The sequence below is a fragment of the Diorhabda sublineata genome, chromosome 6 (genome assembly GCF_026230105.1).
Source record: "Diorhabda sublineata isolate icDioSubl1.1 chromosome 6, icDioSubl1.1, whole genome shotgun sequence".
Taxonomy (NCBI): Eukaryota; Metazoa; Arthropoda; class Insecta; order Coleoptera; family Chrysomelidae; genus Diorhabda; species Diorhabda sublineata.
In genome coordinates this window covers 24,478,721-24,496,187 of record NC_079479.1, presented here as the reverse complement: position 1 = coordinate 24,496,187, position 17,467 = coordinate 24,478,721, and the positions used below count along the sequence as shown (strand labels likewise).

At 31.3% G+C, this 17,467-nt stretch overlaps 2 protein-coding genes across 2 annotated transcripts in view; one reads left to right on the top strand and one right to left on the bottom strand.

Moving 5' to 3' along the window:
• Positions 1-467: 467 nt before the first annotated feature.
• LOC130445227 (BTB/POZ domain-containing protein KCTD9) lies at positions 468-3,649 on the bottom strand. The gene is made up of 4 exons (XM_056780778.1): positions 3,512-3,649; positions 2,691-3,459; positions 1,158-1,381; positions 468-1,036 (listed from the first exon to the last, which is right to left on the bottom strand). The coding sequence occupies exons 1-4, from the start codon at positions 3,566-3,568 to the stop codon at positions 920-922; spliced, it is 1,167 nt and encodes a 388-aa protein (XP_056636756.1). The 5' UTR covers positions 3,569-3,649; the 3' UTR covers positions 468-919.
• Positions 3,650-4,279: 630 nt separating this feature from the next.
• The window catches only part of LOC130445727 (huntingtin), a 35,586-nt gene continuing 22,398 nt past the window's right edge, over positions 4,280-17,467 (top strand). The window contains exons 1-15 of the mRNA XM_056781561.1: positions 4,280-4,386; positions 4,442-4,625; positions 4,816-5,091; positions 5,964-6,105; positions 7,339-7,668; positions 7,744-8,111; positions 9,128-9,571; positions 10,042-10,197; positions 11,655-11,815; positions 12,858-13,125; positions 13,592-13,805; positions 14,707-15,095; positions 15,464-15,724; positions 16,203-16,439; positions 17,218-17,378. Coding sequence (XP_056637539.1) covers positions 4,301-4,386; positions 4,442-4,625; positions 4,816-5,091; positions 5,964-6,105; positions 7,339-7,668; positions 7,744-8,111; positions 9,128-9,571; positions 10,042-10,197; positions 11,655-11,815; positions 12,858-13,125; positions 13,592-13,805; positions 14,707-15,095; positions 15,464-15,724; positions 16,203-16,439; positions 17,218-17,378 — 3,677 coding nt within the window. The 5' untranslated portion in view covers positions 4,280-4,300. The remainder of the gene's footprint in view (positions 4,387-4,441; positions 4,626-4,815; positions 5,092-5,963; positions 6,106-7,338; positions 7,669-7,743; positions 8,112-9,127; positions 9,572-10,041; positions 10,198-11,654; positions 11,816-12,857; positions 13,126-13,591; positions 13,806-14,706; positions 15,096-15,463; positions 15,725-16,202; positions 16,440-17,217; positions 17,379-17,467) is intronic.

The window sequence follows — 17,467 nt, the reverse complement described above, 5'->3', positions numbered from 1 at the left end:
CCATGAAAACCCAACAAAAACAGTCAGCACTGCTGCTGGTACTAGTGTGTTATTAAACTGGAAGTCACAATTAAATATTATAGAATGGAAATTGAAAATAAACCTAAATTTGATACTGTAGAAACCTACTAATATTTTTTCTAATTAAAGCAAAAACAACTAGTTTTCTTTCTTTATGCCAAGATGAATACTGATTTACATCTTCAAATTTTTTTAAAACAATTTTTAATTGTATTTTGTTTTTTTTGGACAATTTTTAATACAATTTTTTCCAATTAAAAATTACAAGGTGTATTCGAAAATACAGTAACAACATTTTATTAAATATGTTACAAAATTCGAATTATTTCCTTCAAAACACTTGCCTTATCTATCAATTTTATTTTCTAAAGGAATCAGAAGTCTCTTGGTGCTAAATCTGCTGAATAAAGTGGATATGGACAAACTTATGGCACAAAAAAACTCAATCAAATCACAAAGTACATTTTAATAATGAATAAGGAAACCGATGTTACATTTTTCAAAATTTTCTCCCCCATTGTTTCCAGTTCCTCTTATCTAGCTTATTATCACTTTTTATCACTAGTACCACTTAAAAAATGTATTAGAAATTCCTTAAACTTTTAGTCTCTAAATACCTTAAAAGGGTTCATATTTGTTATCATTCTAAAGAAAGATTCAAGGATCTTGGCTGCTTTCTAGGGTATTTGTTCATCAATTCACTATTTTCAAGGTGTCTTCCATTATCAAAAGATTAAAAAATAAGTTATCACGTTGAACGGTGATGCTAGTCGAGAAAGAAATGATGTTTTCTAAGTGTAATCTCTATATTGATAAAATATAAGTTAGGTTATGTACAAATACAAGTTTTCACCACCATAGTTCTTAGTGGAATTTTTTTTTTTTTCAATAAACAGAACTACCGAATAGTTTGTGACATATGTAGGGGAGTAAGCATTAGTTCAAAGGCAGCGTCTTTGAGATTTGCTCCTCTTAAATTGGCTTCGTGCAAATCGCTTCCAGATAAGTCACAATTCTAAAAGAAAACCTATATTTACAATTAAACATTCAAAGTCCGCACCTTTAATATTTACAAGTAACAAATCACCATATTCAAGTTGGAATAAAGGAAAATGAAAATAAATATTTTTGCTTACCTCTAAATCAGCACCAGCAAGTACGGCTGCTCTCAAATCACAGTTCTTCAAATTAGCATGCTTCAAAGTTGCTACTCTTAAATTAACTCCACCCATATCGCTACCTTCCAATATTGCACACTTTAAATTAACACCTTCCATGTTAGCCCTAAAACCGGCGGGGTCTTTGAAGTTACAGTTTCTCATTGTCACACCTTCGAAATTAGCACAAAGACTTTTTACACCTAAAAGAAAAACTATTTTCCAACTAGTTTATGAACGTTGTTATTGTGGGACTGTGGCAATCAAACACCAAAGTATTTCTCCAGTTTTCGAATAAATCGTCAGGGACTGCAATTATGGTCAAAATATATGTTTTTATATAGGAATTTTAAAACATTTCAAAATTACTTACATCAATTAAAAAAAAAATTGCGGTGAAGTACAACAACAAAAAAACAACCTTCAAAATGACAAAAGACAAATATGTTTATTGATTATCGTTGCTACTTAATTGTTTTTTATTAATTGAAATCCATCCAACTAAACGTTAGTTTAGATTGTTTAGATGTTTTAAATTTTTACGGATTTTTTTCAATCATAAAGATATGCATAGATTATAACATTGCTCATTTTCAGGAATGTTGTTTCTTAAAAAAGCATTTTTTAAAGTTATTTGCAGGTAAAACTTTGACTGCCAATGAGCATCAGTCAGGTTATAATTTGCTATCACTTTTATGAGAGGTTATCTGATTGGTGAGTGACCTCTTAGACTCACCAATGTATTTTTTATTACAATTTAAACAAGGAATTTCATAACTATATTAGTCAATTATTATTAGTTGTTTCATATTTTATTTGAGTGAAAAATGTAAAAATCTGGAAATAGGTCATGGATGAATGTACAATCATTTTGATGGGAAATAACCAAATGACGCATAAGTTCATAATAAGGTTTTGGAAGAATACAATACTGAGAGAGCAGTGGACTGGTGACTCTAAGCCCGCTATACTAAATAATGAAACCACCAAAGGACCCACAACCCATACTTGGTGTGGCCAAAAATGTTACTGTTATATCCCTCAGTAGTCTCTGCTCAGATGGACCTTCTGCCTCTCTTAGAAAACAACTGTTTCCATTAGGACTTCTAACGAGACAAGTTATCTCCACACTATGGACATCACAGATGACCTGGAGTACTATTAGAGCATGGAGATGGAAGAAACTACCAAGCAATCACAAGAGAGTGGTTCAAACACTTGGACAAACCTCACAACTTGCCTAATAATATCAAAATATTAAAGCCAAAGCAACTGATTAACATCTCAAAGGTCATTAGCCTTTGGTAATGTCAAATGGGGTAAGGGGGGCCTATGGCCGCACACTAGTACCATGAACTACAGTCATAAAAAATAGTAAACAAATCGTCAACAGTAAGAAGTGAATATAGAAGACAAAATAAACATAGTTACAGATTAATAAACTCTTAGTAACATAATTTTATTCAAAAACAACTGATTTTTTAGGTGACTTTTGATGTTATTAAGTTTTACCTAATAATTGAGCTGTATCTAACACAGCATGAGAAAAATCAGCTCTTTCTAAACAACACCAACTCAAATTAGCTCCCATCAAATTGCAACCTTGTAAATTGGCATATTTGAAATTTATATTCCTTAAATCAAGTCTACTTAAATCCGCTCCTGATAAATTTACACCTTGAAATCTCAATTCTGCCGAATGGGGGCTCTTTATTAGAGCTTCAATTACATCTCTCCTAGTTAATGGTAAATTGTCTCTATTTTGTTTTTGTTTACTAATGCACTGTTCTAGTATTGGTATAACTGATTCTATACCAAAAAACTTGGCTTCCTCAAGAATTCCTTCGGGATTTATATTTTTATCATAAACTAGCTGACCACAACGGAGATAATTCAGTAACGGTTCAAAGTAAGTCGGTGTTCTGTCTATTAAATACGCCCCATTTTTATCTAGACTACTCGGAGATAAATAACCGCCAGTATCTTCAGAAAACATTCTTGCAATCATACTAGAAGGTTCGCTATTAGTTAAGGTTCGCTTCGACGTAGTGAAAAGTTTTCCTCCTACATTTAAAGTTATCCAGTCTGAATTAGACCCAACAGAGATAGGTGAGTGTTTAAAGTCTTCTCCTTCGGAAAAATAAATCTTATCCCTATTACGGATATACGAAATATCTTTAATCTCTGTTCCATCTTCCAAAAATAGTCTTCGTGCTGTTATGTTTAACTCGCAAGATGCTGTTTTTAATAAATCATCTAAATCATCTGGCAAATTTATTAACTAAAAATTACATTATTACTAACTTGTTAACTATGTTTAATGGTTAAAGTACCAGTCCGCTGTTCGTAATTTCACCGTTTATAATTAATATCACCTTTTTAACACTCATTCTGTTATATACAAATAAAATCGATGACAATATATTAGAGTTAACAACATACTATTTGTCTATGTGCCTTTGTTTACATATGTGACATTAACAAAAGTGGCAATTTTTTGTAATCAAACACACACTATTTTCAATATGACGTCAATGCACTGGCCAGTATATTTTGAGGTAAGTAAACAGTATAGTGTTATTGATCGTAGTATATGTCAATATTTTTTTTACTCTTTAATATGAACAAAAGTTGATATTATTTAATGGCAGATCTTTAATATTCTCAATATACATTACATTTTTGGAGGCGAGTAATGTAGTAAGGGATTTAGTAAACAGTCCCATTAGAACTTAATTGAATTCAACAAAATGAAATTATTTAGCACTTGAAACTAAATATATTAAAAATTGCATAAACATATGCTGTTCTGCCGAGTATGTTGGCTGAACAATTGAAATACGATTACTCAAACTATTCTACTATTGAAATATAATAACTAATAATAGCAAATTAGAAATTTAATTTACACAACGACTGCACTATCTAACATGGTATAATATTATTAATATTGTGTTTCAGGTCTCGTGTAAACCTACATTAAGAATTCGTGACCATAGATAAACTAATTTATAGTAATAAAGTCAAAACAAATGCTACCAAGTTGAAGTGAAAAAGGTTTTATTTTGATATCATAATAATAAAATGTTTTAAATATTTTCGCGAATTTCGAAAAAATTGAAATGGCTACGTTAGAGAAGTTAAAGAAGTCTTTAGATTCTTTGAAAAATTTATCTAAACATTCTCATAATTCAGGGGAATTATCAAAGTATGTATATTAGTCATGAAATTGTTTTCTGTCTTTTGATAATTGCTGTTTTTAGAAAAAAAGATAAAATTCATTATTGCTATTCCATAACAGAAGCAATTTCGAATCCTACGATAAGAGTATCTAGCAGTTTTCATAATCTTTTGGGTACTAGTATAGAACTGTTTTTAATTCTTTGTGATGATGAAGATGCTGATATTAGAATGACTAGTGAAGAGTGTCTAAACCGAATTATTAGAGTATGTAGTGGAATATATTTTTATATATAGTGTTTAAGAGACTTTACTCGATCTTGTGTACTAAATTCGATGAGAAATTAATGAAAATTGAGTAAAATCAGCAGAAATCTCAACTTTTTGGACTTTTATTAAAAAAAGTGGATGTGACAATTAAGAAGAAAGGAAAATAAAGAAGTGTTTTTAATTTTAGGCGGCAAACGGTTATGTAGGAAAAATCCAAATCGAATTACATAAAGAAATAAAGAAAAATGGAGCTACCAGATCTTTAAGAACTGCTTTATGGTTATTTTCACTTTTAGCTCACAGGATTCGCCCTCATAAAGGCAAACCCTACGTGTCTAATCTCTTTCCAAGTCTTATTAAAATAGCTGAACGTAATGAAGAAGCAGTTCACGAGACATTAGCAGCTAGTTTGCCTAATATTATGAAAGCTTTAGGATGCTTCACAAGTGAAAGTGAAATTAAGGTATTTAATTTTTCAATTTCCTAATTTTATTCCATTTTATATTGGAAGTAGTATTATTATATTTATCAAAATATACATGTTTATAAAGGAATTTTGATCTTCATTTTGTCACAATTTGGCACGATGTCCCTTATGTATAAATTAGCTGTTGTTTTGAGGTATTGTAAAACCCTTTTTAAGGCTTTTCAAAGAGAACTGTATTTTGTGATGTGGGGAGGGGGAAACTCAGTCCCATCAAAAACAATAGTCAATTAGAAGATAGTATCAAAGAGTCGCATAGAGACTTCTTTGCTCCTCCATTATGAAAAAAGGGAAATCCTATCTGTTCACATTCCAAAATCGACGATATCTCGTGAGATTTGGGCGCGAAATACCTTCAGCTTATTTGATAGCCTTTATGTCAACACTTAGGGAGTTAGGGAAATCAAATAAAAAATCTGTACTGTTCCATTGTGTTTGTCGATCTTATGTGGCTCTCGATAAATTTTCTGGTTGTATCCATCATACCTATGGTCAAAGTGATGATGACAATGAAGAATCGCCCTTACCCTTGTTGATGAGCACAAGGCGCCCAATTTTCTAACTTAAACAAGTAATAATTGAATATATCCAACAGCAAACAAGGGTTATTCTAACAACCAACACTTTGTTCAGTAGGCCATCTGGCACAAAGACTTTGTAGCTTCTAGCTTTGTGATTGAAGGAATATCCTTCATTTGTTAAAAATCGATGACATCTCGTGTGGGGTGAATTCAGCTTGTTTGTTAGTCCTTTGGGTCAATACTTAGCGATTTAGGAAAATCAAATGATTTCATCAGATAAATGATGAAAATGTTTAGAATAACAATTGACATTATTTTATTTACTTCTAGGTGCTATTGAAAGCGTTTCTATCGAATATTTCAAATGCCTCTACTGTTATTAGAAGAACTACGACAAACTGTATTGTTACGATTTGTCTGAACTGTAAAAACCCATATATTTTTATTACATACTGCCTCAACAATCTTTTAGGTAAATATCAATGCAATATTCATTTCTTTTCTGAAATAATTGTAATTTTAATAAAATATAGTTTAATTTTTAGCATTTCCTTATCCCTTGTTTTCTCATTCTGAAAGTATGCCCTCACTAATTTAACTGTTTCCTCATTATTTTTCTTATTATTGCTTCTCTTTTTGTTTTATCATCATTTCATACATCAATTTATCCCAATTTGTTTTCCCAATCTATTCTTTTTAGGTCACTTGGGTATGCTATTATTGGCAGCATTTATTGTAATATTAATCCTCATTTTCACTTTCATGTGAAATGTTGGAAAAATAATGAAATTGTAACCAATTCGAAAACTGAGTAGATCCATAAGTTTAGGGCAGCAAAATTTTTGGTGATATACGGATCTATTCATGATGCCATTCTCAGAATTTCTAATGGGGAGACAGGAAGTGAAAGTATCAAAGGAATATCAGAAAACTAGGTTCTTTAACTGAACCATTAGTATTAAATAATTCAAAAATCACTACAGGAGTTTGTGGTTCAATATTTAGGCCTAGTTCCAAGTAACCATTATTGCTAGGGTGTCTGAGTCAGAAGAGATCAGAAGATAACCATAAACGCCTTTTATTAGCTTGGAGCCTTTCTATGTTGCAGAAAAATGCTTTAAGTTTTGTTAGAAGACAACAATCAAAAGAGAAAATGGAGCTCAGGTGTAGAGGACCTTTAGCTTGACCAATTTGAAGACCAAATGCTCCATAAGCATTTGGCAGCAAAATTTCTAATGATAGACGGATCATTTCATGATGCAATTTCCAGAATATCTAAGGAAATAACTGGAAATGAAAATATATAAGGAATGTGAAGAACTTGATCCTATTTAAACGAACCATTGCCATTGAATAGTTCAAAAATCACTACAGGAGTTGGAGGTTGATTATTTGGGACTAGTTTCAAGTAACCATTATTGCTGGGCTGTCTTAGAGTCATATAAGTGGAAATACATTGATCAAAAGAACTGAAAGGATCAAAAGAGGACCAGGTATCCTGCTTATTTTAGTTTGGAGCCTCTATGTGTTGTAGAAAATTGCTGTTAGACGACAAAAATCAAAAGAGAAAGTAGTGGGTCACTTAAAAAAGTTTCTTAGAAGTTACTAGGTGCAAAATTAACTGTCTGAGACTGGGAAAATGGAACTGTAGTTGTCGAAGGACTTTAAGTTGAACTCCTAATTAAACATTTTGTTTTTTTTTCAGATACACTCATTCCAGTCACCGAGGAACACTCCACTTTTAAAATTTTAGGCACAATTTCCTGTCTGAAGTCCCTGATAAAACATATTTATTCCGAACCACTTGAAGCTAATTTACAAAATGAACATGTATCCAATGAGAAACTACTACAAATATTCGAACTTTGTTTACAATATTTGTCCCATAAGGATCATAATATCATAAATATTTGTTTGGAAACATTAAAAGTACTCCTGGAATGTCCTTTTGGTGGTTTTAAGGAAATATTATCAATTAATTTTGGATCTCACAAAACTACAGAGAAATCTTCAGTTACACATAATAGATCTCCAAGTAGGTTAAAAATATTCATATATTTACGATATTCATTTAATTTTGTATAAGTTTTTACAAATTTTCTTTTTTTAGGTCAACTTAGTGTAGCGACAACTGTGAATACTGAAGATAACCTATTTTCTGATTCGGAATTAACTGAAACATTACATTCCGATATAGAAAAGTGGATAGACGAGTCGAAATTATCCGTGATGAATATATCGTTTGCAAAAATAAAAGAGAAGTCGCGGTCTCTGGATAAGTTGAACCGATTCAATCACGAACCAACGAAAAATGTGGATTACGGACAGTTGAATAAATTGGATAAAGAACATTTTCTCGCTCAGAAAAAATCTCAAAGCATCGAGTATACTCTGGATATACTCAGTTTAAGTGATAATTCATCTGATAAAAGTTACTGTGAGGAAGATAAAAGCTTGAATATTGAGGAATCAACTCAGGTTATTACATTTTTTTTAATAGATAACGACATTTTTGAGTTTTACAACATTGATGGTGTTGTCCTAAAAAGATATTATAATCCTTTAGTTCTTGCTTGTAAAATAATGTCCCTTTAAGGCTCTCTTTTAATTATGATTATATTCACATGTAGCCATTTCTAGTGAATATGGAGGATGAAGCATAATTACTCTAGTCTTTTTGGGAAAAAAATTAGTAAACAAAAAGTATCGGTAGTTCCAGAAGACATTAAAGCATCCATTTTGATGTCACTTATCCTTATTTGAACGATTAAGCCTTGGTTACAATATTTTATCCATAAACTCAAGACTTTGTCACCAATTTCAACACGTTTCAGTAATTTTCTATTGTAAACTCCATTGAGGTAATTAAGCCTTAGCTACATTGTTGTCGACTGTATTGAAACAATTGAGCCTTAGTTACATTATAGTCGACTGTATTGAAACATATTGAAACAATTGAGCCTTAGTTACATTGTAGTCGACTGTATTGAGTCAATTGAGCATTAGCTAAAATGTTCAATCCATAAACCCAACAGTATGTCACTAATTTTGACACTTTTCAGTAATTTTCCATTGTTTTTTAACTCCAATCGGACGATTTAGTCTTAGTTACAATGTATTATCCATAAACCTAAGGGTTTGTCACCAATTTCAACAAGTTTCAGTATTTTTACATTGTTGTCACTCTTTTTAGTGACTCACAGTTTCATGTGTTTCATACCTGGAACATTGGAAATAATTTCATAGTATGAATCAACATCATTATCGCCTTATTATGCCCCAAAGATCTTTTGTTATTTATAAAAATTTCTTTCATTTTCCCAATCTTTTATTGGTGGTTGTACAGGGGTATCTGAGGTGTTCCTCTTGCTCATTTCGGAAAGGCTTATACCATTTGTAAACTCTTGTTTTACTCACTATATCAATTTTTAAGTGTAATTAACTTTTTATTAGAAAATATTTGTTTTTAATAATAATTAATTGTTTTTTTGTAGGAAATATTTATTGGTACTCTATTAGATTCGATTAACCCCATCATCTACTCAACTCGACTTATTACGAAACTATTTTTACTCAATGGTTCACCCGGAAACTACATTTCCGATAAATTAGTCAGAGTTTCCGTGAAATTTCTAGCAATATCCTGCCTTTCTTCCCTATTCGAACTATACCCCGAGGGTTTGTTCATGTATTTAGACAAAAATTATTCGCCCCATACAAAATCCGCAATTAGTAATCAAAAAATTTCCGATGTTATGATGTTTAAAGATCACCCCGATCCACAAATCCGCGGTGCTGTCGTAAATATGTTGGGAAAGTATTTAGAAGTTGTCAATAATTTATGCGATGGAGAATATGATGATTGGATCGAGAAAAACGGCGAAAATAACGAAGCAGATTTATTTAAAATGCAGAGTATCGTTAATATTTTCGTTAAGGTAAGAATTTTATTATTATATGAAGAGAAATAGTTTCCTGAGTATTTCGAGTATTCGATATTTCGTCTCTTCCAGTGTCATTTTCAAAAACTAAATATTCTATGGGAATCTAAAAATAATTATTTAAAAATTCTCAGACCATTCAAATCAAATGTACAAGGCGAATCAACAATTATATATTAAACCAAAAAATTCCTTTTAAAGTGTACAGAGCGAAACAACAATAATAAAAATTGTATTAAACTAATTCAAAAATGGTTTTTTAAGTCTACAGGGTGAGTCTACACTGTTAAAAGTTGTATTAAATAAAAAAATTCCTTTTTAAGTGTAAATCGACTCAATTTAAGGGAAATTGAAGTGATTTTTCTGTAAACAACATTATAAATTTGTAAATTTAGTTCTTGTATGTATAAGAAAAGATCAATCTACAAATTTAGTGCTCAATAATATCAATATTTTAACGTTTTTAGGGATTAAATGATGAGTCCTCAATATGTATTAAGCAAACATTGGTTACTTTGCAAAATAGTCTCAAGTATTTAATTGAATCGACCAGGAATAGTGAAGTAATACCTCTACTGGATTGTTTACCGACATTAGCGGAGAACCCTTATTGGCTAGTAAAGGTAACCAACATTATATAAATATTAAAAATTTAGAGATGAAAAGGAGAAGAAACTGTATTGAAATCAATTAGAAAGGAGAGTGTCCAAAATATCATCTTCTGGATTCCTATGAATAGAAATTTCAGGTTGAAATACTCACTAGGAAATGATTCTGGAAAGAACCTATCTGAAATATAGTGTAGCGATCCATTATGGCACTCAATTGCTATCGAAGCATTGAGCTTCCAGATCACCAATTCGAATCTGATCTGGGTATGTCATAGGAAACTCAATTACCTAAACTAAACAAGATCTTTTTGATGGAATTTCCAGTCAATTGGAAGTTAAAAGAAACGCTCAGGCATTGAGGCATAGAAACTATCAGAAATATGATGTAGGAATCCATTATGACACTCAACATGCTATAGAAGCTTTGAACTCTCTAGTAAATGAATCAAAGCTGATCTGGTTGTGCCATAAGAATCTTAATTGCATAGGAAAAAATATCTAGATCTTTTTGGTTGGAGTTTTCACTCATTCGGGAGTCAAAATACATTGTCAGACTTCTCTCAAAGCTTTGAGCTCCCAGGTATATGATTCAAAGCTGATATGGGTATGTCATAGGAAACTCAATTACCTAAACTAAACAAGATCTTTTTGGTTGTGATGTCCAGTCAATTGGAAGTTAAAAGAAACCATCAGCTTGCTATCAAGGCATTGAAACTATCAGAAATATGAAGTAGGGATAGGAATATGCCACATAAATATTAATTGCCTAGGAAAGAAAAGAAACGCAGCAACCTTTATACTTTATATTATTCCAAAACCTTCCTTTGCTTTAAGAAAATGCAATTACAAGAAAGAGTTTCAGAAGATGAAATAAAGCGGAAGAAAATTATTCTTGGACTTTATCTGGATATTAGGAGGCACCTAATGAGACTAGGTCTTGCAGAAATTGATGAATCCATGAAAAGGAAGAAACTCTGGATTATTTAGTTGCGGAACCGGCGCTACGGTCCTTTGAGAACCAGGGCCTTCTCAACAATCTACTGCCAATAGGCAGACCTGAGCAAGGTGCCTCCCAGCCACCTCAGACATGCCCTCCGAATGAACACCACCAAATCTGGCTCGCCATATATCTGTCTCAGCTCAGCATCCTCAGGATCCTCCACGTTCCGTTCATTTGTTGTCCTCATAGCCCATGTCTCGCATCTGTATGTAACTACGGGACGGATTATTGTCTTGTAAATCGTGAGCTTTGACCTAACCATTCCATACAGTAGAGTACTAGAACCTTGCATCTGGAGGGTGAGCCGATGTAACATGCAATTTAAGCATGTTTTAATATGTCCCGTTGTGAATTAAAATTATAGAAAATTTTGTTTTTAGATACATCAATAATTTCAAACAATGAAACAGGCCTTAAAATGTTAATTTTAAATAACGAATCGTCCATCATATAGTTTATTCAATTTTAGGTGTCTTTATGCGAGTTGGTAACAAAAATCAGTTACATTGATATATATTATGTGATGGAAAGTAATGATGTTCAGGAAAAAGTGTTACATAATATTCTCTTCTTGCTACTCGACGATAATGATCAACGAGTTCGTGCGTCTGCAGCTGCAGCAATTGTATTGTAAGTAATTCAATTAACTAGCTACCAAAAAATACATATAACAAAAAAACACTCATTTTATTGTAAAATATGAATTGAAGATTATTGAGGGGCTTGGCTTTCTAGTCGCTCTACGGGATGTTGAACATCCCTTAGTTACTCCATCGAGGTATCCAAGCCTTTCTCTGAAATGAACAAGACTTTCGTTAAGCAGACGCTTTGTTGTCCTTATGGCTTGTTCGTATTATCTGTAGCCGCCTTCTACCATGTCCATACTATTATAGTAAGTATTTGACTTGCTAAAAGACCAATATAGTTTCTTTAGAAGTTTCTCAGACTTACGACCTGATATGGTTATCAATATTTTGGATTATCTTGATCATGGAGTATTTTCCAGTATAGTTCCATCTGATCCTGCTCTGTTAGATGACTATCCACCAGTTTAATATCATTTCTGGACATCTGCAAGAGTTCCTTGAACTTCTCACCTCATATAGTTATCAATATTTTGGATTGTCTTGGACATGTAGTGTTGCTCCAGTAAGATTTCATCCCATATTTTAGCTATATGTTCTGTTCTTTGCTAAAGTGACACCTCATGACCCAGGTCTGAAATTTGCAATATCTTAGACATGGAATGTTTCTCCATTTGATCCTTCAGTCATCTATTCAGTTTCTTGTTGATGTGACTTCTCATGAGGCTACAGTAATACCGTGTCGACAATATGGAGTCGCTGCCCCTTTTCTGCTTCCTCGATGCCTGGTATATCCTGGAAGACTCATTAGAGTTGATTTACATTCCCAAGTGGCTTAGACGTGCACTAAATAGCCGTCATGGCCGCTTAGCTATCTAAGTAGAAGTAATTTTCTATTACTAGCAACTCTTCTTGAAAAATAGTAATGCCTAAGACAATGGAAAACAGATCAATAGTTATATAGCAAAGTCGAATTTGAATAATGTTGCCAGAAGTTAAAAGTAGTTGAACATTGAGGGAATACAAAATGAGCTTATGTTGATATGAAATGTTTCTAAATCCAAAATGTTTATTTAATCACTTTTCAGAATAATTCCGAATCTTTTTTATGAAGAAGATTCACTAGATGATCTTGTTCCAACGACAAAAGCTTCATTAGACCTTGAAATTATGACGCAAAATCTAAAAAACCCCGAATTGGATACAAATATTAACAAAAAACATTTTGTTAGTCACATGCCGTTTCCATTTGATAAATTATGTGATCAAATATGCTATAAAACTGATTTTAACTTGTCGAAAATAATTTGTAAGTTATGTGGAATAGTACTTACAACAACTTCAAAAAACTTACTGGTAAGTATCTTTAAAAGAATTTTTGAGAAAATATTATGAACAAACGATTACATGGAAAAAACAAAGTTAAAAACATATTAAAACTTACCATTGACATTAACTGATATCAATTGACATCTAATAATATGGATCGACATTAATTTTGACATCAACTGATATCAATTGATTAGGATTGACATAAATTAACATCAACTGACATTAATTTTTACATCGAGTGACATCAACTGAATCGATTGACATCAACTGATATTGATTAACATCAATTGATAATGATTTTGACATCAACTGATATCGATTAACATCAACTGACATCAAATTATATCGATTGACATTAATTTAGTAAAATTTGATAATGGGTAGGAAAAGATAATGTTTAGAACTCAGGACTGTTTTATTTGAACCCTACAATTTGAGTAGGAAGTCGTTTATTAAATTTCAATGTCATTTAAAAGTATTTTCTTTTTAGAGTGGGTGTATAGAAGTGTTATCTTCACTTTCCAACACATATCCTTGTACTGTGTATAAAAATAGTTGGTCAATGTATGATTTTCAAATCAATAAAAATATAAAAACACCAGATTTATTGGAATTTTGTATCAGTTCACTAATTAATTCGGTACAGGTGTACGGAATCCAAAACCATATCGATATTTTGAATCTGGCTTCTAACTTATACGCAGGTAAATCATTTCACCAATATTTTTTGTTATTAATAAAAAAAATTATAAAAATGTATAATTTAGTACCTCCATATGATGTAAACTTTTTAAATACCCTCCGTAAATCTGCTTCACAATAAATTTGATAAAACCTACTAGGTTTTTTGAACTATTGGTTTTGACTGTAGACAATGCTCCATTATATGTAATTTTCCTTAATTTTACTTTACTATAATATCAATGTAATCATTATCTGGTCATTTGAATTCTGAATTAATTTGAATCAATCTTGGTTTTACTAAAAAAATCCACATTCTTGTAATGTAATTTAATTAATTAACCAGTACTTTGAGATTTTTTTTCTTTTTGGACGGTTGATATGCTCTAGAATGTGTCCCAGGCTTTCGATGGTTTTCGCAAATAAAGGATAAATGAAATCCTGACTACAATTTAAAAAAAACACAAATATCTATTTTCTACGAGGTATATAAGATATAAAAATCTTTTTTTTTTTCAAAAAGGACAACTCAATACTAGATATGGTTTACCTTAAACCATCAATCAACTTCAATGTATTTAATTCTATTTTATTATAATCTCAATGTAATCTATACCTGGTCATTTGAACTACTAATTCTGAATTAATTTGAATTTAGTTTTACAAAAAAAATCCATATCCTTGTAATGTAGTTTAATTAATATTTACCTTAACCAGTACTTTGAGTTTTTTTTTCTTTTGGACGGTAAATAAAATCCTCACTACAATTTAAAAAAATCACAATTATCTACAAGTTGAGACAATATGTAAGCTATAACAATTTTTTTATCTGAAAAGTACATCAGCTCAAAATTCTGTAAGTCTTTGGAAACACTAATTTTAATATTTTCACTTCCCATAGATGGTGAATAATTATTTTTTCAGGTCATTCTTTGACGTTATTGAAACCAATAGACGAAGAAAATCCAGTAACGTCTTGGAACATGTTTGAAAATGAAACATTTGTAGAAATATCTGAACAGTACCTACACCATATCATGAAACTGTTGAACATATTTTATCATGTTTTGAACGATCTACAACCGTTGCATCCACAATATAAACCAGTTATTCCTAATTTACCAGCTCCCTCAAATTTGTCACCTTTAAAAAGAAGAAAAAGTGATTTGGATAAGAAAACTGTAACTTTGAAACTAGATAAAGAAGAAAGAGTGGAGAAGAAGGATATGAAAAGTAACGTTGGATCTTTCATGCAGTCTGTTCATTATATGAAGATTTATGATAGCGTCAAAGCTTGCTTCAATAATTATAAGGTTGGTATTTTTTTATTAATTTTGAGGTTTATAGGACAAAACTTCGTGCAAGAATATATATCGCAAGGACTTTCTAATATTATTGCAAGTAATAGTCTCATCTCAATCCAATAGAACCTAATTGGAGGTTTTATTAACTGAGCCCACCCTACAATTTACTTGGGATCGTTGAAATCCTAACCTTTGCACCAACATTGAATCAGAAGCATGTTTAGACTATAATTGATACCAAAAGAAGATATACTTGCTACTTTGAAATATCCCCTTTTATTATTTTATTTCGAACTTCGTTTGGTGCAATTTTTGTTTGTTAAATCTTTTTATTTACTACAAAATATTAATTAGTAAACTAATAAATTATTTTTTAGATATCTTTGGATTCGGCATCTTCCAAAACATTACTTGAATTTCTGAGTACAATTCTGAGAAGTCTTAGCGTGTTATTAGAAATTGGTACAATAACTGAATTTGGAAAATTGGCTGATGAAATTTTGGGATATTTCCGTTCGACTTTTGTAATCGATGCTCCATCGACTGTAGAAGCAGTACAACAACTTCTCAAATGTCTCTTTGGTACCAATTTAGTGGCTAATTTAGTGGAATTTTCTGTACCTAAATATGAAGAAAAGGTAAAATTTCAGTTTATTTTTTCAAATAATATCTCAGAAGTAAAATAAAAAATAATCACAGATTAATGAGAACATAAAAAATGACGCAATATGACAGTGAAAGGCCATGAACCTCTATATAAGTTCCTTTTAAAACTACCAAAGCTCCATATCCTTGGAAAAGTTTGCCTTGGCTTAAACTTTCTATCTATTTTCATAGAACCTGTCTGGTAAACACTCTTGTAGAACTTTTTTGCTCTTCAGCACAAGAACCTAGAGCCGTTATGTCTTCTACAGCAACTCTGCTGTCTTAACAAATTGAGGTAAGAGTTAAATCTTGCAGCTAACACTTGACAGTTCTTGGAGGACTCCAGCATAAGCCTAGAGCACATCTGTTATATCTTCTACAGCAAAACTGCTGTCTTAGCAGATTGAAATAGAATTAAACCTTGCAGCCATATTATAATTCATCTGTATAATTGTAATTTGATTTTTTTAGGTGTCTGAAAGGGGTTTTTATCATCAAGTAATCCAAAAACCGTTTAACCAAGTATCTCAACTAATTCAATCTCTTAATAATACAGGGAGACATGATTTTGAAGACGACAGTACCGTTATGGGATATCTCCATAGAAAAAATTCTAAAAGGACATCGATAAATTTGAATAGAACGTCTGATGTAACTTTAGCCAATTATATAAGAATATTCGAACCGATGGTAATTAAATCACTAAAAGTACGTTTTTTTTACATTAATTTCATTTGTTATCAAATATTTTTGGAGCATGATAAACTTTTGATACCAGTTGTTCTCTAAACAGTATTCAACTAAATTTTTTGTAAGGTAATCAAAAGTTATTGTTTGAACCTCATCAAGTAACGATTGTATTTCCCTGATACGACTTCTATCGACTTTTTCCTCTATCCAAAATTCAAAAGTACGTTTTTTACATAAATTTCATTTATAATCAATAATTTGCACAATATTTTTGGAACTGGATAAATTTGGAGGATATTTTCAATACCAGTGATCCTTTAAACTAAACAGTCTTCAATTGAATTTTTTGTAAGGTAATAAAAAGTTATTATTCGAACCTCATCAAGTAACGATTGTATTTCCCTGATACAACTCCTATCGACTTTTTTCTCTATCCAAAACAAAAAAGTACATTTTTTAAATGAATTTCATTTATAATCAATAAATTTCACAATATTTTTGGCGCTGGATAAATTTTGAGGATAGTTTCAATACCAGTGGTCCTCTAAAAAGTCTTCAACTCAATTTATTTTATGGTAACTAAAAGTTATTGTTTAAATAACCATCGGATTTCCCTGGTACGACTCCTGTTGACTTTTTTCCAAAAACTATTTTGATTCAACTAAAAAATCGATTTTTGAAAAAAACGTTCATGAACTAATATTTCCTTGTCATTAATTTATTTTGGGATGAACAATAAGGGGTTAATTTACCAAACTATGTATTATAAATACTGTTAATAATAAATATTTTTTAGCAATATACTATGACCAGTAACGTGAAACTTCAATGCAAAGTTTTACAATTATTGACTCAACTAGTACAACTTCGGGTGAATTACTGCCTTTTGGATTCCGAACAAGTATTCATAGGGTTTGTTTTGAAACAGTTCGAGTATATTGAGGAAGGTCAAGTGCCGTAAGTAATTATATGCAATAAAAGGCTTTTCGACGTAAATACTTTGATGTATAAACCTGGGAAGCTAGAAAAACCACCCTTAATCAAAA